Here is a 27,892-nt window from a genome sequence, read left to right as displayed (position 1 = left end):
CCTTTATCTGTAGTCCCTGAAACAATAGCCCAGACTTGCCCTTTGTTCTTCGTCACCCCATTCTTTTGTTGCTGCTAAATTGACTAACCTGCTCAGCAAGGCATTTAGATTAAAATATGTTTTTACAACCTGTTAGAAAAGCAGCTCCTCTAATGCTGTGTTCCAGCATTTTATAGGAATCTTACATGTTCTTGATACATTGTGCTTTGAAAGAAGCAGTCTTAAAAGGCTTTTAGCCATTTCAAATTATTTATTCTTGTATTTATAAGCAAAGGCTGTTTTATGGTTTTTAAAAGAATTAATGACTTCAGTCATTTTTAAAGCTTTTAATATTAAAAATTCAGGTATATTTGGGTCATCTTGATGCTCTTAGGCTTGTATGTTTGGTTTTTTTAAGCTTGTATCCCAATATAAACTCATCAGGCTACTTTGTAAATAGCTTATTCTGAGGTGCATGAATTGATGTAGTTTTCTTTAAGAAGTGCCCAGAACTTCCAAGTATTTTGCTCATGTTTGCATTCTCTACATTCCCTGTCCCAGCATCTCATCACTGAGACAGAGTCTGTCATCTTACTGCTTAAAAACATGTGGAGGTAATGATCCAAACCTATAATTACAGGAGTATTTTAAATAGAATATGCCAGGTATAGGATTCGTAGATTATGCAGGTAGACATGAATTCTGAGTCTGTAAAATTTAAATCTTGTTCTTTTGCATTTACAAGTGTATTCCCAAATTTTCTTTCTCTAAGAACCACTGCAAATATTATTCTAGGCATAAACTCCCTATATGTTATAATGGAAAACCAAACTCTAGTTCACCTTTCTGGTAGGGTGGAATTGTTTAACCTTGATGAACACTTTCACACATTTTTTCTAGAGCTCCAAATTCCATATAATGATATTCAGGGATTAAAAATGAGTTTAAAAATAAAAATCCCCAAAAAAGTATCTGCCACTGCCAGTTTTAGCACTGACTGGAAAATGTGAACACTTTGAGTGAGATTAAATATAAATATCTCTGGTACACTGGAAATACCTCGACCTGAACCACTTCTAGGCAAGATTGTGGTTAAGAAATTGCCTCAGGAGGTAGTTATGCCTCGCTTTGGAGCAATAAAAGGTAATGTAAGAGAGTGATGAGCACCAGGAACTTGCAGAACAGAAGCAGCTTTGATAGTCATTATTTGCTACGGATGAGGCTGGAGAAAAAGCAGACTGGATTCCAACTGTGCAGTTTTTTGCTTCCTTCCTTTACATTTTTGTTCTGGTTTCTTATTCGTGCTATGAATGAGACCAAAAAAATCTTTACATGGTGATGTTTTTCAGGTTTTGCATGGCTTTGTTACACCTTGGGCACTCCCCTAGTTGGTTGTGTACAGAGCTGCTGTGTCTTTTACAATAAATGATTCAAACCATAAAATTTCACAGTCAAAATTGGAAAATATAAGAAATTTCTGAATATTTCTAATAATAATCTGAAATTTCTGTTTTATTATGTATTTTATTACAGTGGATCTTTGAACCACTAACACAGGTACAAAGAGGAAATAAATATTAAGTTGTACTTGAAATGTAGCTTAGTTTGCTGCTGAACAAAACCAGGATTCAGTCTCTTAGGCTGGGCTCACTCTTCTGTTGTCAACTTGCTTATCTCAGCTTTGCTGGAGTGCCTTTTTTGAGGGTTTTCTTGTTACACCACTACCATCACTTTAAAAAACAACTTTTTTAGTTAATTAGGCTTTAGTTTATCTTCTGACATTTCTTTTTCTTTGCCCTTTCCCTATCTCCCTGCTTGGCTGTGGAAAAAAACATCTAACTTCTGGCCACATAATATTTAGTCCTCTTTCTTTAATGTAATCTTATTTTTCCTCTTTTCTTTATTTTTTTTTGTTTTGTTTATTTTTTTTTTTGTCTGCTGGGGAAGTGCTTTTTCTTGAGAACGACTTCAAATGATGATTGTGTCTCAGTAAGAGCTTATGTTTTTTGGAAAGGGTTATGCCTAAACAAATATTTAATTTGTGATGATTCAAGTTCTGTTTTGGAAAAATACCAGCCAAAACACAAACCAAGAAACCCTCTCAAAACAGTAAAACCAAAAACAGGAAGCATGCTTTTTGAGATTGGTTAGCTGAAACTCCAGGCTCCTCTTCAGATCCAAGGATTATCAGAGCTGGATTATCTCAAGTGTAACTTCTGCCCTGCCTTGCACGCTGCCAATGCAGCAGAGCCAGACTATGTCATGGTAAAATATCAGAACTGCCTGATTAAATCCCCTGTTCAAGAAAAATATCTATTAGTTTATCCTGTCCTTTGGATTAGCATTAAACTGCAAGACTTCCTGGTCCTAAGAGGCTTCTAAAGAGACTCATTAAAGAGTTGCTTCCTAGTATTTGGCACTGACACTTAACAAATCAGTCCTCAAGAGAGGAAATTACACTGGAAGCACTGTTCCCTTGGAGTTTCCAGTCTGCTCTGCAGACACATCGGTGCTCAGAGTCCCATTCTCTCTGTGTTTGGGATTATTTGATGCCTGAAGAGGGTTCTCTGTTCAGGTCTTGCTTCCAGTCCAGAGGCCAGTTTTGCATTTACAATTGTCTCACCCTGTGACAAAGTCTGGATCCCTCTAACTCTGTTTTGTCAATCAGTAAGAGCTGTGTGTTCTTCCCCGGGCAGTGTTTAAGTGGACATATCTGTCTCAGTGACTCTAAGGGGATTTACTTCAAATATCCATTTATTTCCAGCCTAGGTAAACTGCCTAACTAATTGCTATTCCCCTCTCAGATAATCTTTCTTCAGATGGTGGCACCTGGGCTGTGTGAAATTTTAGTAAAGACATTTAACCCCTCTGGCAACAGTCAGATGCTTTACAGGTGCCATATGGCAGCTGTCACAGGCTATAACTCTAGATGTATGTAGGCTCCAGGTTCTTTGGAACATCCATTCAGCAGCTCTTTCTTCATTTATAACGTGCCATTATGTTTCCTTCCTAGATTTCCCTTTTTGTCACCCATAATTCACCAGCTTCATCCAAGGCAGACATCAATTACTCTGGTTTGTTTCTCTGCTGAGAGAGATCAGCTTATCTCTCAGCTCCTATCCCCTCCTGAAATGCTCCAAGAATTACCTCTGATGTAGTTTGCCTTTCTGCTGAAACCTTCAGCACGTCAGTTCCAATCAATGGGACCTTGGAGCAAGTGTTTGTTCTTTGCACTCCCACTTTGCACCAGGTTAGAAAGCATTTATCAGGCATTCCCTCCTGACCTGGACTGAGCCATCACTGCCTGTAATCCTCACCGTGATAATATGGATCTGGACACTTGTGCTACCCCCAGAATGACACAGGGCTTTAGAAGGAAAGGTTATTCTGGGAAAATGGCTTTATTCCTCCACTTCTCTCCGAATAAGCTCTGTTATCTTCCAGCCTGCAATGACAGGCTATGGGCATATGGAATTATGCCTGTGCCTGAGAGTCTTTTCTCATGATGTGTTTTCTTTTCCCATCATGTGAATTGGGACAGTGGGGATAGAGGGGGGAAGGGTGAATGACAATGATGATAAAAGCTGAGGCTCAGCTTGATAGTTTCTCCAGGTTACATGGACTATAAGAAAATCCTATTGTCAGTCCTCTGGACTTCTGAAGGTACACAGATGCCAGCAGAAAGTCTCCCAATTAAATTTAAATTGTGGTCTTTCTTTTATTCTTGTTTGTGTGGTTAGTTTTGGGTTTTTTTATTTTTTTTTTCTCCCCCCACTGTGTTGAGAGCTTTTGGTGACTTAGAAGCAGAATGGCTCTTTTAAATTCAGGAGTTTACCTACCTGACTCATTTAGGAGTGGCTGCTGTAGGCAAAATCCTTCCCCAGGCTTTATGGTCAGCTCGCTGCTGAATTAATTGCTGCTAGACTAAAAGTCTGCTCGCTATGCCTGTCATCTTGAGAACTGCTTCCTGAATACAGAAGGCACTTTTGCATTATTCAAGTGACCATATTTTTACCTTCCATTATTCTAGACTGCATATGTAGCCTTCTCACACCTAGCTGTGCACTGTCCTGGCAGTCTTCCTCCTCAACTCTTCCCTTTCTAATGATGGTAGTGACCTCTCAGTGTTTGCCAAGGATATTGTTTCAGCTTCCAGTACTGCCCTGAACAGTTGTAATTGATTATTGCCTTGGCTGTGATGGCTCTCTCTCATGACCTAACAACCCAGGCTCGTTAGTCATCTGCTCACTGTGTATTTATCCTGCCTCAGAATGATACAAGACCTGCTCAGGAAATGAGCATATCTTTGGATTCTGGTGCATTCAACATGTTTGCCTTTTGGTGCTTCATCTTCACATACCTTCAGAGATGGTTTTGGTCCTTTCACTTCATGCAGTGATGAATGGAAATTTGTAATGGTATCCTCAGGATGATGTGCAGGGGCTCGTACAACTGAAAAAATATGCCCTCTCATCCTAATCTCATCAAATATTTTGCTTCAGTGCTAGTCTCTACTCAAGAGGCTTTGCAGACGTGTTTCTCATCAGGATGCTTTTTCTTTGGTCACAAAACTGTGCAGCAGGTCTTGGATGTAGCTTTAAGAAGTTTTCTTTCCCTGACCAGGTGGAGGCTAATTGGAGTCCCGGACCAAAAAAGCCACATAATGTTGCTCTTTCTGTCACATTTTACAGAACTTGTCTCATCTAGCACAATGCTGGGACACTTCGAGGTGAAGGGACCTTGTTCTTCTCAGTGAAATCTGAGATTGTAAGGATATTTCTTGCTGAAAGTGCTTGCACAAAAATTTCTCTTTGGACATGCAGACCAAATTCAGTCATCAGAATTTCTCCTGGTCTGTTATCCCTGATTTCCTTCAATCTTTGCTGTTCACCTCGACCAACCTCTGCATAATTATCAGCTGAATGAGGTGCCCTTCCCTTAGAGTAGAGTTCAGGAAGCATTTGGGCAATGCTCTTGGGCACATGGTGGGACTCTTGGGGATGGTCCTGTGCAGGGCCAGGGGCTGGACTCAATGAACCTTGTGGATCCCTTCCATGTCAGCACATTCTGTGACTCTGTGACCTTTCCTCTGATCACTGGCACTGATCCCAGCCCGTCCCTGAACCTTGCTCTGTGGGGATTTCCTGGCTATGGTCATTGCTGCTCTAGGAGTAATGCTTTCATGGATGATTTCTCACCTGGGAAGATGAGAATTTTGTTCTGATAGCCTTGCTGCCTGTGCAGGACTGACATCTTAATCAGCAGAAAACCCAGGAGATCTGGCTTTCCCTCCAAGCAGGAGACGAAGTTGTCTCTGCCTTCCCCCTTTGCTCCTTTTGCTCTGACCTCCCTCAAGACAAGGAGCATTCTTGCCTTCTAATCTGGCTGAGCCAGGTTCTTTCCTCAATCTCTCATTTTTGTGTCTCTAGCAGGGAATCAGCCATGAGCAGATGTGGCCTCACCACAGACCCCTCTGAGCCAGGTTGTTTCTCAAGCCATAGTATGGATGTTCCCATTCCAGACACCATCAGGACTGACTTCCAGGAGCTTGACTTACTAATCAAGCTCTAAAAATTCAAGGATTTATCTAGAAATAATGTACCATTTGCCACTATAGTTATACATAGTTCTGTTTTCCGAAATGATTCCTGGCTCCTACTCCAAGTAGTTGTGCCTCTAGAAGGACCTGTTATTGGGAGGTGCCCAAAGTGGAAATCTACATATGAACAATCATTGAAAGGGGACAAGAAAAATTTCTTGTGAGTAATTGTATTCCTCAGAAAAGGGTAGTTTTTTTTTTTTTAAATCTATTTATCTCAAACCATCCCCATTCTGCTCTGTTTTGTCTCCTTTTTCACCTGCTGTGAGAAAAACTGAAAGTCATACATTCAGCTTCACTTTTCTCATGGTTGCATAAGAGGCAGGATGTGCACAACATGTTCTGCAAGACCAGAATTTTCTGGATTAGGTACTTTTGGTTTCAATGAATATAGACAAGTGACTATAAAGTGAATACTGATATAGGCAAGATATTTAAACAAGCCATAATTACTGGTAATATGTCGAACTTTTGGCACAAAAATAATTATTTTACCAAGCAAATTCTCAAGCAATATTTGCCAGAAGATTTTTTGTATTTTTAATGCATAGTTACTTTTGATTCTTAAAACACCATTGAAATTAATTTTCAGACCAGAATAAATCAAGAATAATGAAGAAATTCCCGATCCAGTTGCACAAAAGCTGACGTTTGTCTCTTGAGAATGCTTTTCATGGTAGTCAGTAATTAGAAAGGGAAATTCCCTGCTGGTGTAGAGCTACCATTTTGTTCCCTGTTCCCTGCATTGTTGCTGGGGGTAGGGTTATTATGCAATCCCTCCCAAGCTCATCCTACCAGACTGCTTACTAATTTGTAGGCTGTAGGTGTAAATTGAAAAGCCTTCATCCTGCTTCTGTTTACTTCTCAGATTGAACTGGGCTCCAATTATTCTCATCTATGTGAATTGAGGCACTGTTGCTGCTCTTGCCTCTTTTTTCTCCTTGTGGGTGGGCACAGTTCATTTGAACCTGCTTTTCTTTCCCAAACAAACATTTAAAAGAATGAGTATGTAAGAGGCAGCTTTGGTACTTGGTGTTCTATAACTTTAATGATTATATATCTTGATACAGTCAGTAGTGTAGTAGAGGTTCCTTAGGGCATTGCCAGTGTTTATTCATTATTTGTCAGGCACACATCAAGGTTTTGTTCTCCTAGAACCCATTTACTTTCTTTTATTTTTTCTTTTTTTCTTTTTTTTTTCCTTTTTTTTTTTCCCTCCTAATTTCAGCTGGATGAGTAAAGTTGACTCTGCTGGTATGGGAGACTGTTAATTGCTCTCTTTAGCCTGTTTATCACAAACTTCTTTTAGCTAACAGACTGCTTTTAAATAGGAAGAATACAGAGTAGAGGAGAGAGGGGACATAAAGTAGCAAACAAATAATGAAAAGGGAGAAATGCTTTTCACTACAGCCTCTCTTGAGCAATAGGTACTTTCCTAGGAAACTGAACTCCCTATTTTTATACATTTACGTGAGGAATGCCTTCTGGAAGCTTCAGGGAGGGATTTTAAGTGGTTGCTAAGGCAGCAGTTTGCTCCTTGTTGCTGTCCTTTCGCTCTGGCCTCTCTTTGCATGGAACTGTGGGAATCCCACATGTAGGAGTAAATGAAAAACCTCCAGTCAGTGAATCAGCCCCCCTCACTAATCCTTCCTGTTAAGCAAATCTGCCCACACATTGTGATAAATCCCAGATTAAGGTAATCATAAATGTTTTCTGTATTAGCTACAGTGGGGTTTTTGACTGTGCAAAGTTTCTTGGCTTCCCTTAGGATCTTTCGGTAACCCAGTTTTATTGTCCATAAAGATTATACAAAGGGCTTGTATGAATTAGAATTGGGTTATGATATATTTAGACACTGGGCTTATATAATGGCTTTAGCTTCAGGACTGTGTGTTCCAAGCAATAATTTCTTAGACACTGTGTAAGATTTCCCCAAAAGATGAAAAAGACCCATATGGTAGCTTCTCAAAACTCTATTTTTTTTCCTTTTAGTTCATCTGATGTTCCCCTGATTACATTACTTGCAAAATGAATTAAACCCACATTCTAAACAGCCAGCTTTGTGTGTGGTGCAGATGTTTTTCAACTGGCAGCTTTCACAGGAAGAACACTGCGTACATGGCAGTGTGTTCTTAGGCTTCTGAACCCATTTGCCCTCTCTCTGCTGACTATGAGAGAGATTTGGGATTTCCTCTTGGGAGGAGCAAACCTGATACAACCTGTGGAAAAGCTGGTCCTGGTGTTTCAGCATTTCTGGTCATGTTTTTACATCTATACACATCACGTCCTCCAAAAGCTTGGGACATGCCTGAGTCTAATAAGCTAAACTTTCGTAAATGTGGAAAGGAATATTTCAGGATTAAAACCATGATGAACACATAAAGGCAGGATAAAATGCTAAGCTCATTAAGATACTTGAAACATTCTCTTGAATTTTGAGAAATCATAACTAAATGTTTTTCCAGTTAAATTTACTTAGTCTTGTCCTAATGATTTTCCCTTGTCACATGTGCTGTATTATATTCATAAATGTGTAAATGTGCTCCATAGTTGCACATTTATGGATATGATACAGCTCTCAAATGTTCACTTATATTGCCTTTCTGATTAAGACTTCAAAGTTTTTTACATTAACTAAATTCCATAAATATTTTTTCCCGGAATGTGAATTTATGGTATCCATTTTGCAGAAGATTAAGTATTGAAGGAACTTGCTCAAGATTACATATCACACTTGAGCCATGACTAAACTTCAGGGGTTCTGGTCTTCACATGCAGTGTTTACCTCCCAAGTCAGGAATGTTTCAATAATCATCCATCTTGCATGTAAATATTGTCCATGCATTAAATAGCAAATGTTTGTTTAGTGTGTAATCTTCCAATCAAGAATGTGAAATATAATATAGGCATTTTAAAATCAGTCTATTTTAAATTTTAAAACAGTCTAATTTTATATATTTGGTAGGAACCATAAAAACAATTCCAGCAATAATAGCTGTTGTCCTGGTATGTATCAAAAAGATAAGCAAATCTTTCCTACTACAGGATTAAAGTGATGAAACCCCTCCAAACACTCTCTTAGCACTCTAGGCTTAGTCACTTAAACAGATAAATGTGTTTGGATTCATACCATGCTTTAGTTCTTCCTGTTGTTTGGCACAGAATCAGAAACAGCAACGTCTACATGTATTTTGGGTTGCTAAACTGGATGGCGTAATGCCTACTGTGCTCTGTATAACACGGAAGTGTTGTGGTGGGTTTTTTCAAGGGAAAATAAGGAGTAGTAAGAATCTCATCTATTAAATATGATTTCTCGCCTTTAATTTTAATACTTCTCTAATTAGTTCATATTCTGGAGATTAGCTGTCATTTATTAACTGTTGGTATCTCCTGCCAAGTAGTGTTTCTTTGAGTTGTGGTTGAATTTCTGACCATCACAGGAGCTATTTTTCCCTTTCTGAGCCAGGTTTTTTTTTTTTTATCCTTTCTGCTCAAGTTGTTTTACAGTTACATTCCTTATAGAATTATTTTCTCAAGTACCTGTGCAAAATTTGTATGATTTGTCTCCAAAAGATGAAAAAGCACAGAAAAAGAACACATCCAGGGAACTGACTTTGAGCTTTATACAGCTTTTCATTGAAACTCATTGAGAATAATTCAGAATAATATTGAAAGTATCAAATGCCTCTGAACAAACACTGGTGTGATTGTTCATCCCTAACACCTGAGATAGATTTCCTGCATCACCAAAATCCAGCTTTAGGAGTGAGAGATGGCTTGAGACTCCTCATGAGTTAGAGCTGACCTGCAGGGCAATATTCAGATTCTGCCATGAAAATATGAATTATTTCTCGCTCTTCCATGCTCATGTCCTGCAGATGCTTATGTAGATGGGCTAGATTGCTTCTGCCCCTTACGGTGAGATTCTCAGATGAAAACTTTCACAGTTACACCTTCAGATCCTCACATGGGAGTCAAGAGGAAAGGCACAGCTGTTTTTATTCCTACACACCAACACCTCATCTCTTTGAGAGGGTGGTTTTGTCTGGACTTATATTTGGTGCTGCACTATGGAAGTGTTTTGGAGACAAGCACAGCAAGAAAATGAAATAATCTGACTGAAAGAAGCTTTGTTCCAGGTTGGAAAAACTACCTGTAGCAGATCAAGTGTAGGCAAAAAAGGCAAGGAACTGCAAAGATACAATTTGTAATGCATATAAAAAATGAGAGCAGAAATTCAATGAATGCCTACTTCATAAAATCATGGAGCAGTGCAGGTTGGAAGGGACCTTGAAAGATCATCTGATCCAACCATTCATGTGAAAAGGGGTCTGGATTAATTTATTTTGACCCTTGTCTAATCACTTTTTGAAAACTTCTGGAGATGGAGATTCTACCACATTCTTGTGGAGGCTGTTCAATGATTGATTATTCTCACTGTGATTTTTTTTTTAATAGAATCATAGAAAATGCTGAGTTGCAAGGGACCTCAAAAAGAAAATTTATTTACCACCCTCTTGGTCTGTAATTACATATATAGAATTTCTACACGTCCTAATGAAATTTCAAATAAAACAACTTTATAATGTGGAAAAAGATAATCATCAGAATTAAATCTCTTTGAGATTGAGATAAATTTGTGGTTTTTTTCTAAATGGTATTTTTTTTCTGTTGCCATATGTATGGTAAAATGAGAGTATAATCTTTTAATTGGGAAGTCTATCCACAGCCACAAAATTGACACATATAAAGAAAACTGTTATTTCAAAACAAAATGTTCCAAAGCAGCAGGAGCTGAAAACTTAGTCTAATCCTTTTATATAAGATTCCTCTGAAGCTTCAGTAATCAGCTGTCCCTTATGCAGCCTGTCTTGGAAATTCATTTAGAATGTGTAAAAAATGTCAGAAGCAGATTTAAAAAAATCACTGCCTTTTATTATTTGGTTTTAAACAATTGCTTTACGCCAAGATCTTCACAAAATTTGTGGCCCGTGTGTAATATGGAAATAAGCAGTAAGTGAACATTTCATTCAGTGTACGGCCCTGAGATTAGCTCAGGGCTCAGTTATTACAGTGTTGATCTCTGTAGAAATAGAATTTGAGACACAATGCCATTTCATTTTACAGCTCTATTTTTAGAATAGTTCCATTTGCCAGGAGATTAAGAATTTTATGAGAAACCTTCACCAAATTTCTTTGTTATCCTACTTTTTTCAGAATCCCTTTTTGCATGATTATTTCCTCCAGAAGACATGTTATACCATGGGGAAATACACTGCTGTATTCAAGACAATAGAAAAGCTCTTTGGTAAAAACCACAAAAAGCCCCAAAATCAAGCAAAACCACTGGCACACAATCTCACACACAGACTCATGCAACCACTGAAGCTTTTTGTTACTTTTCTATTGCTCATGTCGCTGTTAGGCTCCCATAATGAACTTTTAGTGCAAGACATTGTTCCAAAAAGTGTCTAAACCATGCTTTAATATGAGCTTTTCTTTTAGTCTCAGCACTTAACTGGCTTGGGCTTTAGTCAGCATTTGAGGAGAGCTTACCAAACTCTTGAAAAAAATCTGTTCTGCCCACAAGAGTCTTATTTTTGCCGAACTATGCCTTTACTGTTTTCTGAATGCAGTGTGTCTTTCTGAATCAGAATCCTCTCATTCTGGAAGAGAGAAAACAAAACTTTTTGATTTCTTGGAAACTCTTGACCTGCAGGTTTAATTTGCTGGAAGGGTGCTCCAGGTAATGTGAAAATTGCCTTTATAAAGTGGCAGGCAAGGTGAATAGAGCATATAATCTGTGACGCCCTCTAAGGAAGGGAGGAATTGGAGAAGCTGTGCATTAAATTCATCAGCATATCGAAAGTACGAGGAGCTAGAGCCTGGATTATTATCTCTTGACTCTATCTGATGTTCAGGCACACATTCACATGCAGGGTGGCTTTACAATTGCTCACAGCTCCTGCCAGTGCTGCCAGAAATTTCTCCTGACTTCCTGCAGCTCTTCTGCACCAGCAGCATTCCTGACCCGGCAGCAAAAGATCTGAGAGCTTTTTTTAAGGAGGTAAATGCCTTCTTAAGTTTATCTACACGAAGCCTGTAGTTCCAGATCACCGGAATTTCTGCTGTAAATGTGGTTTTAGCAGTGGATTAAGTCTCTCAGAAATAGATTACATTCTGTACGCAGTCATCCAAAGGCTACGAGAATTTGTGTGGCATCGGCTTGAGCTAGGTTGGGATGTATATTTTGGCACTGAGACACTCAGGAGTAGCATGAATAGCACATGTGCCAGAGCTGCTGATGCTTTAAAGCTCCAACACTGAGCAGGACAATAATGCTATTAAAAAGATGTATTTTCTGTAATCCTTAAATCCCTTCTGAAGCGAGGAGCTCCAAGTGAGGTAGCTATTCTTGGCACTATAGTCATAGTGCTGAGTAGTGTAATATTTTCTAAAATGAAGGTTAGATGAAAAGCCTGAACAAACTAAGAGACTGAGAAATGCTGATCCAGTAAAATGTGCAGACTCACATTTTGCTATGTATTTCAAATGACCTTCATCAGTTCTGTTGTTCCTAAGAGCAGAAGAGGCAATTCCTTTGTACTTGGCTGCCTGTTGTTTCATTGTATTGCAGAGAAGTGTAATCTCTATAATAATATTATTATTGATTATATTAGTAAAGAAGCCCCCTCTACCCTTAAGCCCATGCTGCACTTTATACTCCACAAAGTCATAATTAGAAAAGGCTCGTTTGGCTGGCAATTAATGCTCTGACAAATGGAAAAGAGAGAATGGCTGGGGAGGAAAGCAGTGCCTTATCATCCCTCTGCAGGGAAGGGAGGACCTGACACACAGAAATGTGCCTCCAGTGCTCGAGCTATATATGTTGTTTGACCAGCCACTGTAAAATTTCTTCCTTATCAGATCTTTTATGTGCCTCTTCAAATTTAACATTCCTTTTTCTTTGATCGACTGGTGTTACAACTGCGTCCTTATCTGGGATTTTGTTCCTGAAATAAAAATGGCAGTTCCTGAGTTTTAAATGGAATTGACAACAAGCCTGGATTGCCTTGCCATAGAAACGTAAATGAGAAATGCCAGTGTGAGCAGAAGATAAGGTCCATGTCTTCTTCTGTGTGAGTCCACAGCAAATATTTCTCTGGCACCCACATTACTTGTGCATTGCTCATTATGGGGCTGGAGATGTTGGTAATATGCAAGAAAGGTAATCTTATCAAAAGATAAGAGTGTAATTAATTTCAAATGGCAGAGACACCTCATCAATATCATTTAACACCAACTTTATGAAGTGACTACGCTGCAGTAATTAGTCAGTAACAACTCTCACCCAGCCCATGTGGTTTGTTCTGATAGGATGGTCACGTTTTCTTGAGCACCCTTAGCCCAACTTTCTAGAACTGATAATAAGAATAATGGATTTAGGATTGGGTCATGCTTTCTCTCAAGTATTGTTGCATTATGAACATGACAGCATCTTTTTTTTCCTTATTTAAATTTCTTAACTGTTTGAGTGGTTGAAGCTTATTTTCAGGGTGACCAGAAGTTCTGGACAGATGAATTTCAAATATGTTATTGACTGGCTTGAATGGGGACTGGAGGTCCTTGCTGATAAAATATCTATTAGTCACAGTGGAGGCACATTCTTTCAAGCATTCATAAATGGCATTTTGTGCAAAAAATTCTGTGCATTGACAGAAGCAAGGACACATGGGCTCAGGCAGATAACGACAGTTGCTGCAGAAATTGAGTAAAATCCTGGTACTGGTATGAAAAGTTTCACATTGTTTTGATGAATTAACAGTGTGCCGACAAGGTTTTAATTTGCATTTAACAAAAATTAAAATGCTGAGTTTTGCTCACAGCAATTAGGGAGTCCTTCAGCTTTCCACACACATGTCCATAAACATAATTCTTCTTTATCCTGGATTCAGAGTGCCAGATACTGAGCACTCTGCATCAAACTTTCTAATAGCCTTAAATTGTATGCTCAGCATAAGACCTGGAAGTTGGTTTAGGCTCATATTTATAAATCTTTGGTTTGTGCTGAGACTGGAAGAATCTGAATGAATTTGTCACCATGTGGATTTGGAAAATGTGTTTGAAATATGCTTTATGCATTGCTAGAGTGGATTAAATGCATGTGCCCTGGTTCAAGACAACACAGAAGGCCAGGTCTGGGGAGGAAGCTCAGAGCCCTGTTTTGTCCCCTTTCAAACAAGGGCATTTGTGGTAATCAGAAATAAATGCAAAAAGGAATTCTGTGATTTGATTTTGATTGAACATTTTAAAAAGTTCTGTGCTAGCATTCTTAGAACTGATGCAGTTGCAGTCCTGGACTAGCAAGCCAATGCTAGAAGGAATTCTTAATATTTTGGGGAAACATTTTGGTCTCTTGGGTCCCCAGAAAGAAACACCAGTATTTTAATATTTTTAATAGATTATATCGATTTTCACAATTTTTTGGGGGCGGGAAAACTTTTCATCCAGATGTAATTTCCAGGTTGAAGTAGACATCCAGCACGAATTGGAAAAGGATTTATACCTGCATGAGGAAAGTGTATGAGCCATTAGAACACAGACTGCCCCAGAGAGGTTTGTACCCTAATAGATGCTTCTCCACACAGCACCAATCTCCTTCAGGAAAGATTTCACTCAGCCTCTTGTGTTGCATGCCTCTGCTTTGTAAAATGAGTAAAACACTTCACTAGACCAGCAGAGACGAGGCTGGCTCTGTAACTTGGGGGGAAAGTCATCAAAATAAACAGAGCACAGAGTTGACGACACATCAGTGCTTTCCATTACCTGACTGCCAAGCCAGTGTTTTCCCTTGGTTCTGGACCTATGTGAGGTAGAACAGCTCAGGAAAGAGACTGGCTGAAGGCTACTCATTGTGTAAAACCTTTCACTGACTGTGAAGGGCCTAATTCAGAACGGATTTGTGAATCTACATCTTCCATCTCACAAGCAGAATCTTCAATGCTGGTCCCAGAGCACACTCTAATAGAATGTCTCAGCTTTTTGCAGGATAAATAAGAGAAATAACTAAATAAGTTTTGTCTTCTGATCCCACTGTGCAGCCAAATGAAAATATAAACAAATTTGCCACAAACTAACATTCTTATTTTTTTAAGCACTATTTAAATTTCCTTTTAAATGAACCGTGCCACAATCCCTGGAAACACTGAAAAAGTGCTCTGGTGTAGAAGATGTAGTCCTCAAAGTGCTGCTCTGCCAGATTTGTTTTTGTTTTGCTTCCTGGGTTCTGTGAGCATCAATGCACCGAGCTGGGAGATCTTTGATAGAATTTGGCTGTTCTTTCCACGAAAGTGAGACAAAGGCTTGGTACACAGGGGGCCACTCCAACTTTATGTCTTCCATGGATTTCCCTGGCTTAAATTCTAGTTGACTCTCTAAGCTACTTTTCCATTTAATTTGAGCAATTGGCGCATCGCAGAAGAGGCTGAAGATCTGGAATCTCAGATTTAATCTCTTCCCAAAGAACTCCTGTTTATGAAGCCTGAGAACAATTGCAGGTGTGACAAGCTGTTAAGGATAATAAGTAAGTTATCATAGAGCATTTAATGTATTGGTTTGAAAAAGGAGCTCAGTGTGTGTATCCCTGCTTCACAGACTACACTGAAGTGGTTTGGGAAGGGTTGCTCAGCAATCCAAGTCACGTCTCACTTCCAGTCAAGGGTTTTGCTTTGCTTTATATCACCTTCTTTTATGAGGCTGCAAAAGCATTTTGTTCTTTACACAGCTTCTCAAAGCTTTTTTATCTGTCTAGAAAATCATATTAGAAGGTGATCTTTAATATGAGGCAGCTAATTGTGTTACATATATCTGGATACAGTGGTGGGAAATACATTTAGGAATTAACGTCAGTTTTCTCTCTTTCCAGAAAAATGTATGTATTATAGACTTGAATGAAACATCCTAACTGTACAGACTGAACAAGAAATACACAAAATCCTTAAACTTTTACTTTTTTCAAGTGATTTTTATGCAAAAATTGTTGGTTTGTATGCAGTATCCCCTTCAGCAAGCAATGTTTCTCTCCCAGGCTAAAGCACTTGAGACATAATCTATCAAAAGCCATTTTTTACCAGATTGGAGTAGCGGCTATTTTTTTGCCAAATAAATAATGTTCACGCTGAAATAGTATGACAACTGAACACTGAGTATAAATAATGTCTCTGTGGAAGTATTCCACACAGAGAACTCTGCATGGATCTTTGTTGAGGTTTATTGTGGTTATATTGTCATTTGAAACAAGCGTGTTAGTTTTGTCATCTTGGAAGAACTGTTGGCACTCTGATCTCTCCATTACATGGAAGACAGAAATAAGAAATCCGTGAGAGCCAGTGAGAGCCCTAAGTGTTTGTGCTCCATATTTTTTTTTTTTTTTAATATTGGATTTAATTCTCTGTAGCTGCTATTTTGGATTGGCCAGAGGACTGCTCTGACTATTGCTGACTCTGTTCCCAGGGGGCTGCTAAGGGTCATCACAGCACAGCCTTCATTGGTGTCCACATCATCCTCACTGATTATGAATCTGTTTTAAGGCTGCAGTGGGACAGCTCTGCTTCCTAATCCTTGGAACAGAGTTTTGGAAGTAAAATCTCTTCATTTTTGTTTTAGTCATAAAATTTACTCTGTTTTCATCTGCTATTTCATGCTTCCTAATTTAAACTATGCTTAGACCATAAAACCCCCTTTCATTTCGTAGAAAAGCAAATCCATTTCTTTAGCTACTGCCTGAATATAATGAAAAACACCTGTATCCCACAGATTAATGTGTTTGAATTGGTCAGCACAGAGTCTGACCTCAGTAAATTTCCTCTAGATTTAACTTGATTAAATTGTACATGTAAGTGGGCCAAAAGTCCTGTTTCTCTGAAATAAAAATTTCAGTCTTTCCCTGAATCCACACACATAATTTCAAATACTCTAAATCTGCTGTGTAGACTGGACACTAGACAGTGGGAATGAAATGAAGCCATTTGTCATGCAAGGCACAGAGTGACTCGTTGCTTTTGTACAAAACATCACACGGAGTTCCTCTCCACAGTTTCCTGGTGCTGGTGCCCCTGGTGCTGTGAGTAATTTGTATGCTCTGATGCTCGTGCCAGGGTACTCTCTTTGGCAAGAGCCAGCTGGGGCACTTTGGGTCTTTGTGTGCCAAGGTGTGAAAAGCAAGTTCAGCGTTCAAAATAATTCCCAGCTTCTGGTGAGCGTTGTTGGAGAGCACTGGATGTGTGAAGGAGCTAGAATATTTGAAGGGATTTCAAAAAAAGGTAGAATTTGTAAAGAATTTGTCCTTCCCCTGCTGGAAATTAGTGTTTGTAAATTGCTTTTTTAGTATGAAAGGAAAGAATTTCCCTTAGTCAAAATAACTACTTAAAGAAAATTACTGATAGAACCCAATGTGATTTAGAGCTATGAGAATAATGACAGCTTTCTGTGCCTGGTATAGTTTCTCTGTTAGAGATGATAAAAATAATGTTATCTGGGAAAAGCTGGATTATCTGCCAACCCCTCCTCCCCAGTAATACAGTCTGATAAAGTCAATTTACCAAACTATTTTCATAGAGATGTTAGAGTTGTAGTCAAGGAGGAACCTTAATGGGAAACAAAGATTAAACTTTGGACCTTCAGTCCCCTCTTAGTGACTACTTAGATGAAAACTGCCTGAACTCACAACAGCCTGTGCTCATTCATCTCTTGAGTTTTACTGACAGCATCAACTTAATTGGCTATTTTAGTTTTACAAGCATAAGTCTTCAGTACAAGCTTTATAATTCAGCATGTTAGAACTTTAAGTTATCTAAGAGTGGTTCTGAAGCAAGAAAAACATACAGTATGGCATTTTACATTTACTAAATACTGTCAAGCTACTGTCACTTGTTTCTGGCAATACACATCATCTCTTTACTCTTTTCATACATATAAAGGAAAGAAGAAATAGCTATTTTGTCAAGCTTCCCATAGCCAGGATTGGGCAGGACAAGCTGTTTGGTGTGAAAGCTGGTGGTGTGTAGCGCTGTGCCTTTACTGCACTTCAGGCTTCTGTCATCCTGAACTGCTTTATTTCTCATTTTGTTTGAGTTACACCTTGACACAGACCCTGCAGCAGCCCTGCAGACCCTTCCTGACCTGCAGGAATAAAAGAGCTCAGGTTTGTTTGGACTGAAGAGCAAAACACAGCAGACTCTTGATAGCAAAAACCTTTTTTCTTCAGGTAATGATTACAGAATGAAATTTGATCTCTAAATGCAACTTTGTGCAAGATCTATGTAAAGTTTGTGCTAGAAGTTATCAGAATGCAGTGATAATCTACAGGTGTTTTTTAGCAATGCCTTTCTTCAATAAATCTGCACTTTTCTCAGTGCTTCAGAGTAACCCTAGCCCTTATCTGACCCTAACCCTTATTGAATCCTAGCTCTAATCCTTATCAGGCAGCCTCAGCCTTGTGGTGCATTGCTAAGGATGGTCAGAGAGCCCAGCAGTGCTCAGGGGTTCTGTACAGCCTTGAACCACAGTCTGCACCAAGACTGGTTACTGACACTGCAGAAAACATCCCAGTTCTGATTCTTCTGACTCTGAGCACAGGCTCTGAGAGAAATGCTGTGTCCTTTAGTCAGAGAATGTGGTTATGTGAAGCATATCTTCGAGGCAGGGTTTTTGAACTGACTTTGTACATCATTAATTTTACGTTCTGTATAATAAGCTCTGTTCTAGATTAGTCCCTAAAGGCCAAATATTATTGCTGTTACACAGACCCGATGTTCTTTTTATAATTGGAAAGTTTCCTCAAGGAGAAGACAGTTTGGCAACATTCATGTTAGCTCTTCCAAAGAAGAAATCTGCCCACAAAGACGCTTATCTTGTGAACTTCTAGCTGTGTCCTTTTTTTCCTTTTTCCTGTAATTCTATTGTTCCAGTAGAATGCAGCTGTTTCAGTGAGTGGAAAGTGATGATGTGTCCACAGAACAAGGAATGGTGCTGCAGGTCCTAGCCAGTGGTTCCAACTAAGGAAGTGGACACAAGCCAGTAGAGGATTTATGTAACTTCATCTCCTTTTGTACTCAGTACTAATCCCTTTCTTTGTGATGTATGGTATATTGAAATTTTCAAACATTTTTTTTTTAATACTGATATGAATTTAAGGATAGGGAGTATAACTGCCTGGTTTATTTGACTAATAGTTTGCAGAAACCAGAAACACCAAGCTTTGTCAGTCAGCATGAAATGTTCCACTTCTGAGAATACCAATTTTTCCTTTTTTTTTTTTTTAAACTAAGCAGTTATCCAGTCCTGCTTTTCAGGAACACCCAAAACTTGATCTCAACCTCATCAGTTTTTGGAATAAGCAAAGAATGCCTGGAGCTGGTAAATTCTCCCTTGTAATATCCTATTTTGGATTGGCCAGAGATTATTTTTATGTTTGTAGATTTACCCAAGTTCAGCCAATTTCTACTTGTTGTGACACTCATTTGAATCCCAGTTAACTCCAAAAATCCTGTTCAGGATTTATGCTACTTTTCCTGAAGGAATAAATTGGTCCAATAATACCACAATCATAATGGGAAAAAAAACCCCGAAAACACCCAAGCCAAAACAAAGAAAAACCCCACAAAACAACAAAAACCCATCAAAACAACAACACAAAACAACCCAAAACAAACAAACAAAAAAAAAACTACCACACCAAAATCTAACTAGAATATTAAAATCTAATGTCATTGCATTTGTGGATTCAAAAGGATAAGTCACAGAGTTCCCTCCCTCTGAGGGTTCAGATACTTTGGCCAAGTGTTTATTTTTTGGTTTTAGGATTTTTGTCCAACATGTGGGTAATTTGCTGGCCCATTCTTGAAAATGTAAGCCTTCCCATTACAGATAACCTGGGGTTTAGAAGCTATAATTTTGCAAATGCTATGTTTCAGTCTGCATGCTTTTTCCCTGCCAAATCTTTCCTTCACGCCTATGTGGTCTGACTTGTTTCCAGAAAAAAAAAATCAGGATTTTATTACATGTCTCTTTTTTCCCCTCAAATTTGGCCAGGATACTATTGCTTTTCTCCTACATGGGAGTGTAGTAATATCATCCACCACCCTAAAATATCATGTCATTTGTAATCCTGGAGTATAAATCAGGATTCCCTTCTTATCACTCCTAAGAAACTTTTTATGAATAATTGAACCTCCATGGATACAGAAAGAACCCCTCCATCTTTTTAACAAAAAGATTTGAGATGGTTTATCTGAAATCCTAGAATTTGGAAAATTCTTGTGTTTATTATATATGGCAAAATTACTTTGTTTAATCATCTCAAATCAAGTGGCATTTGAGCCTTTCCAACTAATTTAGGAGTTCTGCACTGTATTCTGTCAAAATTAGGAGCCTTTAGTGAGAAAGCTTCTGTCCAATTTTTCTTCAAAGGCATGCTTTTGGGAAGACCTCTTGATTTTCTGCTCAGTGTTTTCCAGTAGACACTCGTTGCATAAGCCTTCTGCTTTGATGGTTAGCAATGCAGGAAATCATGATGTAGCCTTGGGGCTAAGCCACTTCCTGTTCTTCCAGGATCATGTTCTAAAATGCAAACAGAACTTTCCAATTAGTTTATTATAGAAATACTTGAGACAACTCTTTACTTGCTAATTTGCAGGAATTAGATACGCAATAGAAGTGCAAAAAACATTTCTGCGTTCATTTGCTGCAACTGGAACAAGGATGTGCTTCAATATAATGGCTATCTCAAATCCAAACACATATTTCAGCTTCTGCTTTCTCAGGCAAGTCATAAATTTGGCTTGCAAAACCTACTCACAACTCCTTCCTTTGGTTGTTGGATTTGAATTTGAGGTTCCTCGTGAGTCCATTCAGTGTTGGGGAAAAAGCAGGATGGATTCAACTGGAATAAGAATTTACTTAATATGCAAATGCACATGGATAAGGCTACAATGATGACTGCTGGAGGAATGATCTTTAGGTCTTGTTAACTGAAAACAGTGGTTTTATACTTGGAGAGCACCAATTCATTTCAGTTGGGCTTCTCAAGAAACATTCGTTGGTGGAGTGTGTGCCAGGCAAGGGCTCAACTAGATTGGGAACAAGTTTCATTGGTCATTGTGGAATAGCTTGTATCTTATCAATCCTGTTCCTACTTATGTATATTTACATAATCTTGACCTGGATTTAACATATTCTTAAAATTTTTATCCAAGACTTTGCACCTGGCAAGGGAGCCAGTGTAATTTGTACAGTAATTTGTAATATTTCCATTTTTTAGAAAAGCTGTCCTTTTAAAGAATATTCTGATGACCTCCTAAGAGCCTTTTCAATGGGAATTATCATGCTTTTGTATAACGTGCAATAGTGTTTTATTGTGTATGAGATGGTGTAAAATCACTCATTCTTCTCTCAGAGCTGCCACCAAAATTGGGTTTTGATTGCGAATGAACTGCTGTGAGATGGGGATAAAAGGTCAATTGATATGGTCCTGGAATAATTGAGACAACCTTTCTGAGAGATGAGTAGGCAGTTTTATTTCTTTATTTCACTGTTGCAGGAATAAGGCAGATGGAATAAGTACAGCTGGTGGCCGAAACTGAATTGTTGGTCAGGGACTTCTTGGTACTCAACTTACACACATTAAGTTGTATCCAGCAGAAGTAGAAACTCTGCAGTCAGCTTAAGCCTCCACTGGATCCCACACTTCCCACTGCTTCCTGTTAATTAAAACCCAGGAAATGTGCACATTGTGTTTGCTTACACAGATTCTGCAAAGCGTTACAGAACTTGAGGCGTATTAATGGCTTTAAATTTAAATCTCATTAGCCACTGCCCTATTGACCAGCTAAAGAGAGTTTCTCAGCACTCCTCTGGGCCAGCACCACTTCATTCTGCCATGGAAAAGCAGAAATGTTTGTTGGCTTGGCTAAAAACGTTTGGGAATGCTGGCAGTATCCTTGGGTGAGATAGCGAGGATGCCCCTCACTAAAGCAGATCTGGCCCAATTAAAGATATTGCCTCTCTTTTTTATAGAATGCAAAGGAGTATCTTTTTTGTCAAAACACTTGTTTAATCTTATGTTTACTGCCAGAAGATTGGATTTTTTAAAATTGGTAAACGTGTATATTTGTGTGTGTGTGTTGTTAGAACCAGGATTCTGAAAAAGCCCCTTCAAAGCTGAGTCTTGCTATAAATTGATAAAAATTGATAAATGCAGTTTTTGTTTTTTTTTTTTTTTTTTTTTTTCTTTTTTAATGTTGACCCAATATTGTGTGAATTGTGGCTTCATCAAATAAAACAGGACCACTGAGCATTTTGAATTATGCAGTATCAAAGCATTGCTTGTTTCCAGATAAAATATTTCTGATGAAATTTCTTTGAGATCTGATGAACAGAAGGCTTAATGTACAATCCACGAAACACATAGACAGTGAGAAAGCTATTTTGACATGACACCTTTGAGGAAAAACCTTGGAACACCAGTTCCAAATCTGCCTCTCTGCCTTTTGACTTGTGTCGTTTAAACTTTTCTGTTAACCATCAGTCAATCAAAAAAGCAAAAATTGATGCAGTTTGGACTAAATAATGGAATCTCAGTCATCTGAAATGATGAATATTTTATTATTTTCAGTTCAATAATATTTACAAGAACCTCCAGTAATCAAGATCCACAAAAAAAAGGTTATTTCCAGCTATGCTTCAAAAGGTCTGAATTCTCTTTACCCAGAACTGACTTATATTCCTGTCTTTATTTTGTGAGCTTTTGGTCTTCAATTCAGTCTGCATGTTCTACATAAATTCACTGAAGTATTGCTGAACTGAGCAGAGAGAATTATAAATATTCCACTCAAAGAAAACACGAACTGACAAAACACACATGAAAGGTGTTGGCCAAGCACATCCTTATCTTTTTCCTTTCCTCTCTTTATGTTTCCCTAGATCATAGATGAAGAAGAAACCCAGTTCATGAGCAATTGTCCTGTTGCTGTGACTGAGAGCACACCCAGGAGGAGGACACGGATCCAGGTGTTTTGGACAGCTCCCCCCACTGGGACAGGCTGTGTCATCCTGAAGTAAGTATTTTAAGGCATATTAAAGTAAAATTCAGTTAATAAGTTGAATGCTTATTGGAACCAATGGAGTTCTTAATTCTTTTTTCTCCTTGGACACGTTTGACCAAGTTTAGTTCTACTTGCAGAGTGAAACGTTATCAATTTAAAGCCTAAATATTCAAAAGGATCCCCAAGCCTTCAATAACCATTGAGTCAGCAAACTTAATTGAGCTTGTTAGCCTTTAGTCCCACATTAAAAAAAAACCCTAAAAATTCTTAATTTTTAAGATCAAAATTGCATTCCTCTGGTGGGTAAGGAACATGCTCTTAGTTGAGATGGATAATAGGAACATTCTGCAAAGTCACGATTGTCTGAACGGACTTTTATCAGAAAAAACAGATCTTTTTGTTTAGAGGTGAATGCTTTTAGACCTAGTGATCATTTACTGATCTTTTACTATTATTACACACTCTCATATGGAATCATGCTTTTCAAGCAGTAAATAAAGATGACTCTATGTATCTTCACTTTCATTTAGGGTCCCTTTTTGGTCTGTAGAAAGAAAGAGTGCCAGAGAAATGCTGTCCTGACTCTTAAGACTTTGTTAGCTGTATTTAATTGGACAGATTGGTCAAATATTCATGGACAATTGGGTTTTCTTTGCTTGCTTGGAATCCATGTCTGAGAGAAGACTTAAAAATTGCTAAGATGTGGCCTGCAGAAGACTAAAGTAGTTGAAAGATGCTTTTCAGTGCCGGGGATGGTGACTTTTAGGCTTTTAAGGAAATGCTCTCACAAAGGTTGTGCTGAAGAAAGTTCAGACCAATTCAGGAAAGTGTTTTATTAGAAATGCAGTTGATTTCTGGACAGGCTGTGAAATTGCCATCAGCAAAAATGGTCTGTGGCTGCTTTCCTTTCACCCTGTGCTTCACTTCTCCTGCTGATGGGCACGAGACAGACACTGTCCTCTTCCACATCTCTGAGGGTTGTCTAGTCTTAGCTCTGGCTGTGGAGCAGTCTCAAATCTTTGGCAGCGTGCTTTTACTTGCTGCTTCTTAGTTTCAGCATGATCATTTTAAGAATCCCCTGGTTTAGTGTGTACTAAAGCAGCTCAAGAATACACTGACAGTCTTTTCTGGAGCTTGGTACAGACGAGTGTACATTAGGCTGTAGTAAAACTTGGAAGTAAGTTTTGTTTATAGATGAAATATTCTGAGTGTTCTTTTGGCAACCCAGAAGATTCCTTGAATGTTGCTGAGCTTTTTATCAGTAAAGCTCTTTGGTCTTCCCCCCAGGACTGACCCACTCTTAGCTGTATAACCAATATTGCTTGAGGCACTTGCTATTTAAGTAAATTAATAATAAGGTGATGATGCTTTATATGGCTTTTTAAAGAGACAAGATTTAAACTTTAATCCAGAAATTATATTCATCAACACAAGTTAATGGAATTTTTCTTTATTACTGTCCTAAATAGAATTGGCATTACAAAAAAAAATTAATTAAGATCTGTATTTTTCTCACTGAAACTTAACTGTGGCTGAAGTCAGTTCAGGTCTTGTCAGAGAAGGAATGCAGTAAAGTACCACCAACTGCAGGATCTTGATAAGTGTTTCTTCTCTCTCCTCGCTGCTGGTCAGGTCATGCTGGATGTTCAACACTGAGTTTTTTCCATGAAGCACTTGAATTCATGCAGAAAAGTCAAGAGGGGCTACAAAAAGTAACAGTCAGAACTGCAGTTCTGATGTTCTGCACATGAAAGGATGAAATTGCCACTTCCTCAAAGAGTGTGCAGAGGGAAGCAGTGGCTTACAACCATCTCAGGCTGCTGGATGTGCATCAGTAGTGCCAGCAAAACACCCAAGTGCCAGTGAAGAGCCAGATTAGCTCACTGGTACCAGTTCCCACAGCCCGTTTGGGAAAACAAAAGAGCAGCTTGGAAATGCAGGAAAAGGAAAAATTTTGATGTTTATGACCACCTCTTCGCAGAGTGCTGTGGGTGTCTTTTTGTGTGTGTGCTGCTGAAAAGTGGAAGGAAGTTGTTAAGTACCCCTCAGGAGAAATTAAATGAGAAATAGGAGCTTCCTCCCAGTGAATGCTTTGTTGACCTCGGAAAGTAAGGAACAGCTCCATGCCCAGGACTGTTTAAAGAAAGAATGACCATTATTAAGAGTTGCTGATGTCAGAAATTAACCTCATAATGTGGCATATGTTTGTGCTGCAGTGCAGCCCTCCACAGGCCCATGCATAGCAATCACTCCTGGCATTACAACATTTACATTTTCTCTTTTGCATGTAAAGATTTGGTGGCATCTGAGTTAGAGTTTGCAGTCAGCTTTCTTCACAAACCTTCTTTCTGGTCCGCTTCCATAGAATAGAATGGAAATTTTGGAAATTATTTGGAAATAATTATTGGAACATCAGCATTAGAAATAATTACTTCATAATAATTCTAGATGATAAAAGAAAAAAATCTAAAAGCAAATATTGCTTTTAAGAGTTAAGTCCAAACTCATAATGGAAAAATTCTGACACCTTGAACTCTATGGGAAACAAACCCTCTGTATTTTTCTTTCTTCTGTATGTGATGGAAGTGAAAATATTTTCTAAATTGTCAATACATATCTGTTTCAATCCTTGCAGATTATGATAACTTTGTTTTAGGATTTCCAAAATAGAATGGTAGCATTTTGGAGACTGTTCTGGATCACGAGGATGTACTTTTTCCCCATGCCCTGATCTGCTGACTTCAATATATTGAAAAGTTGAACATAGTCACAAATTAAACATAGCTGATCCATAAAAACGTATTGCAGTTTAAGTGCTAAATAATGCAATTTATTTTTGTAGTGGCATAACTAAGTAGAGAGTCTTCCAGGAAGCTTTTCCTGAACAAGTAGTGAGGTTTGGGAACATTTATTTTTCTGCAGTTTGTGGAGTCTGGTAGCTTTGGTAGAAAGACTTGCTCAGATTTGGGTGGTGCCTTCCCAAGGCTTTCTAGGCATAGTGCATGTGATCAGCGTGGCTTGTGACAAGCACAGAACGACACAGAAAAATGGGAATCTGTAGCTGTAGGGTTCAGTAAGGGATCCTCAATCATTTGACATGTGCACGCCTGTGTGTAATGCTAAATTTCTGGGTGACTGCAAAATTCAAAGTTTAGGGGAAAAAACATATTTGAATTTGACTTATTGTCAGTACCTTGCTTTCTAAAACATCTCTCTCTGTGTAAAGACTTAGAATTGTGAGGAGGAAAAAGAAAAAAAATGGATTGACATATGATGTTGTACTGTAATTGTTTAGTTGAGAATAATTAATGCATTTTCTCCATTCTCAACGAGAGATGACAGTGAGATACCCTAAAGGTTTGAATCCTTCTGGACTCTACTGAAAATGCCAGCACTAAATATGCTTCTGGGAGGCAAACAATGGCTGAGGCTCCATTTATCCACACACTTAGGACTGTGCTTGAGTCTTACTGAAGATAAAAGACTTTTATTTTACACACAGCTTGGGAGACCCTCAAGCTTTAAGCCCTCTTTCCTTTTTATCTATTTGGACCTTCCAAGTTGTCATGCTATGCACAATCTACTTGTTTCCATGTTCACAGTGCAACCTCTTTCTCTCCCTATTTTCTTTCCCTTGTTTATTGTGATCGATTGCATACCAACATGTCACATGTCAAGGTGGGAGGGCCAGGTCATTCCTTCATCTTCTGATAAAAGCTTCTGTTTTAACCTTCACTTACTAGGTTTCTCAGCTATTCAGAATGCATTTGCTTTCTAGGATCTTTGAAAACATACTGTCAAGACTTTCTTGAGAAAAGTTTATGTTTATTTTTGCAATGCACAGAAATACAAAAAATAATTACATAAACAATAGAGCAGTGGCAGAGCCTGGTGGTGTTTGTATCATCACAAGAAGTAGAAGTAGAGAAGTAGAGAAATTTTCAGGGTTTTGAACCCTGTCTTGGTCAATCTGTTTTAATATTTTGTTGAAGAGAGTGAAAACTGTTTTAAGAAACACTTTTTTTTCATATAAATTTTCATGCTTGGTTTAGCATATTCTACTTTTAATAAAAAGTAGAACAGTACATATGCATTTTTTTTTTAAATATGACAGAAAATATTCAGAAGCTGTGCTTAATTCTGTAACAAAACTTCCAAGTACTGGAAATTTATCTTGTTAAACAAGGAAAGCATAAAGTATGGATTTCAAATAGTGATTTGTCCCATTGACCAAAAACAAAAAAATGACAATAAATTTTTATTGAAAGCTTCTTAGCAGCAACGGAAAATCACCTCTTTTAGGTTGCTTTGATCCCTAGATTCAGCTGTTCGTTGTTTTCCTCAAGACAGTGTCTCAGCTGAGTGTGGTACTGAGCAGGTGGGTAAAGGTCTGACCCAGGTAATTGGTGGGAAATACAGAACAAACAGTTTTCTGCAGATCCTTTAGAATTCTGTGACAGAACACAAGAGTGAAGAAAATTTGGTCAAGTTCTTAGCTTGTCACATATTAAAATTTCATGGTAGGGAGGATCTTGTTAATATCCAAACTGAGTAAATCCATCAACTGGTGTAGATCTCATGAAGAGTCAAGTACTGTGAGATGGTAATTATCTTCTCCTCCTTTAGCATTTGCTGCTGAGGCTGAGATTAATAGTTAAATGCAGTAAATGATGGCCACATGCAGATAAGTTATATTCAATTTACCATTTAGAGAAGAAACCACAGTTTGCAACTGGCTCTTGAGCTAATTGGGTTCTCAGAAAACTCATGTGACTGGTATGGTAAATGCAGCAAAAGTTCCTGTAGACAAGTTATTTATTTCTGCTATACATATCGTGCTTAAACAACCAACAAATTAAAATCTGCTATCTGTAAATACTGTTTATTGCCATTAGCACTTGCAGAAATGCACTGGGTTCATCGTAGTGTCTCTGCTGTTTGTTTCTGGAAATGTGTTCTTAGCTATCTCCAGGGAAATGTTTTATAGTTCTTGAGGAAAAGTGTGGAGCTTCTTGTTTTCCTGAATTTGTAATTATCGTCATGATTTTAATTACACTGACTCTTGTTTGCATGTAATGAGAGAGGAGAGGAATTTTAAAGAATTGCAGCCTTCTAAATAAAAACTATGGCATATTTAGTGTATATCAAGAAAAAAATTTTAGATAGTTGGGCTGCTGGAGCAAAGCTGTCATATCCACGAGGACAAGTTTTG

General features: G+C 38.3%; 1 protein-coding gene across 1 annotated transcript in view; it reads left to right on the top strand.

Annotated features, from left to right (window-relative positions):
- The window catches only part of SPON1 (spondin 1), a 181,737-nt gene that overhangs the window by 11,229 nt on the left and 142,616 nt on the right, over positions 1-27,892 (top strand). Inside the window, exon 3 of the mRNA XM_068194719.1 lies at positions 22,559-22,692. Coding sequence (XP_068050820.1) covers positions 22,559-22,692 — 134 coding nt within the window. The remainder of the gene's footprint in view (positions 1-22,558; positions 22,693-27,892) is intronic.

This window comes from Anomalospiza imberbis, chromosome 6, assembly GCF_031753505.1.
Source record: "Anomalospiza imberbis isolate Cuckoo-Finch-1a 21T00152 chromosome 6, ASM3175350v1, whole genome shotgun sequence".
In the NCBI taxonomy this organism is placed as follows: domain Eukaryota; kingdom Metazoa; phylum Chordata; class Aves; order Passeriformes; family Viduidae; genus Anomalospiza; species Anomalospiza imberbis.
This window is presented reverse-complemented; position numbering and strand designations above follow the sequence as displayed.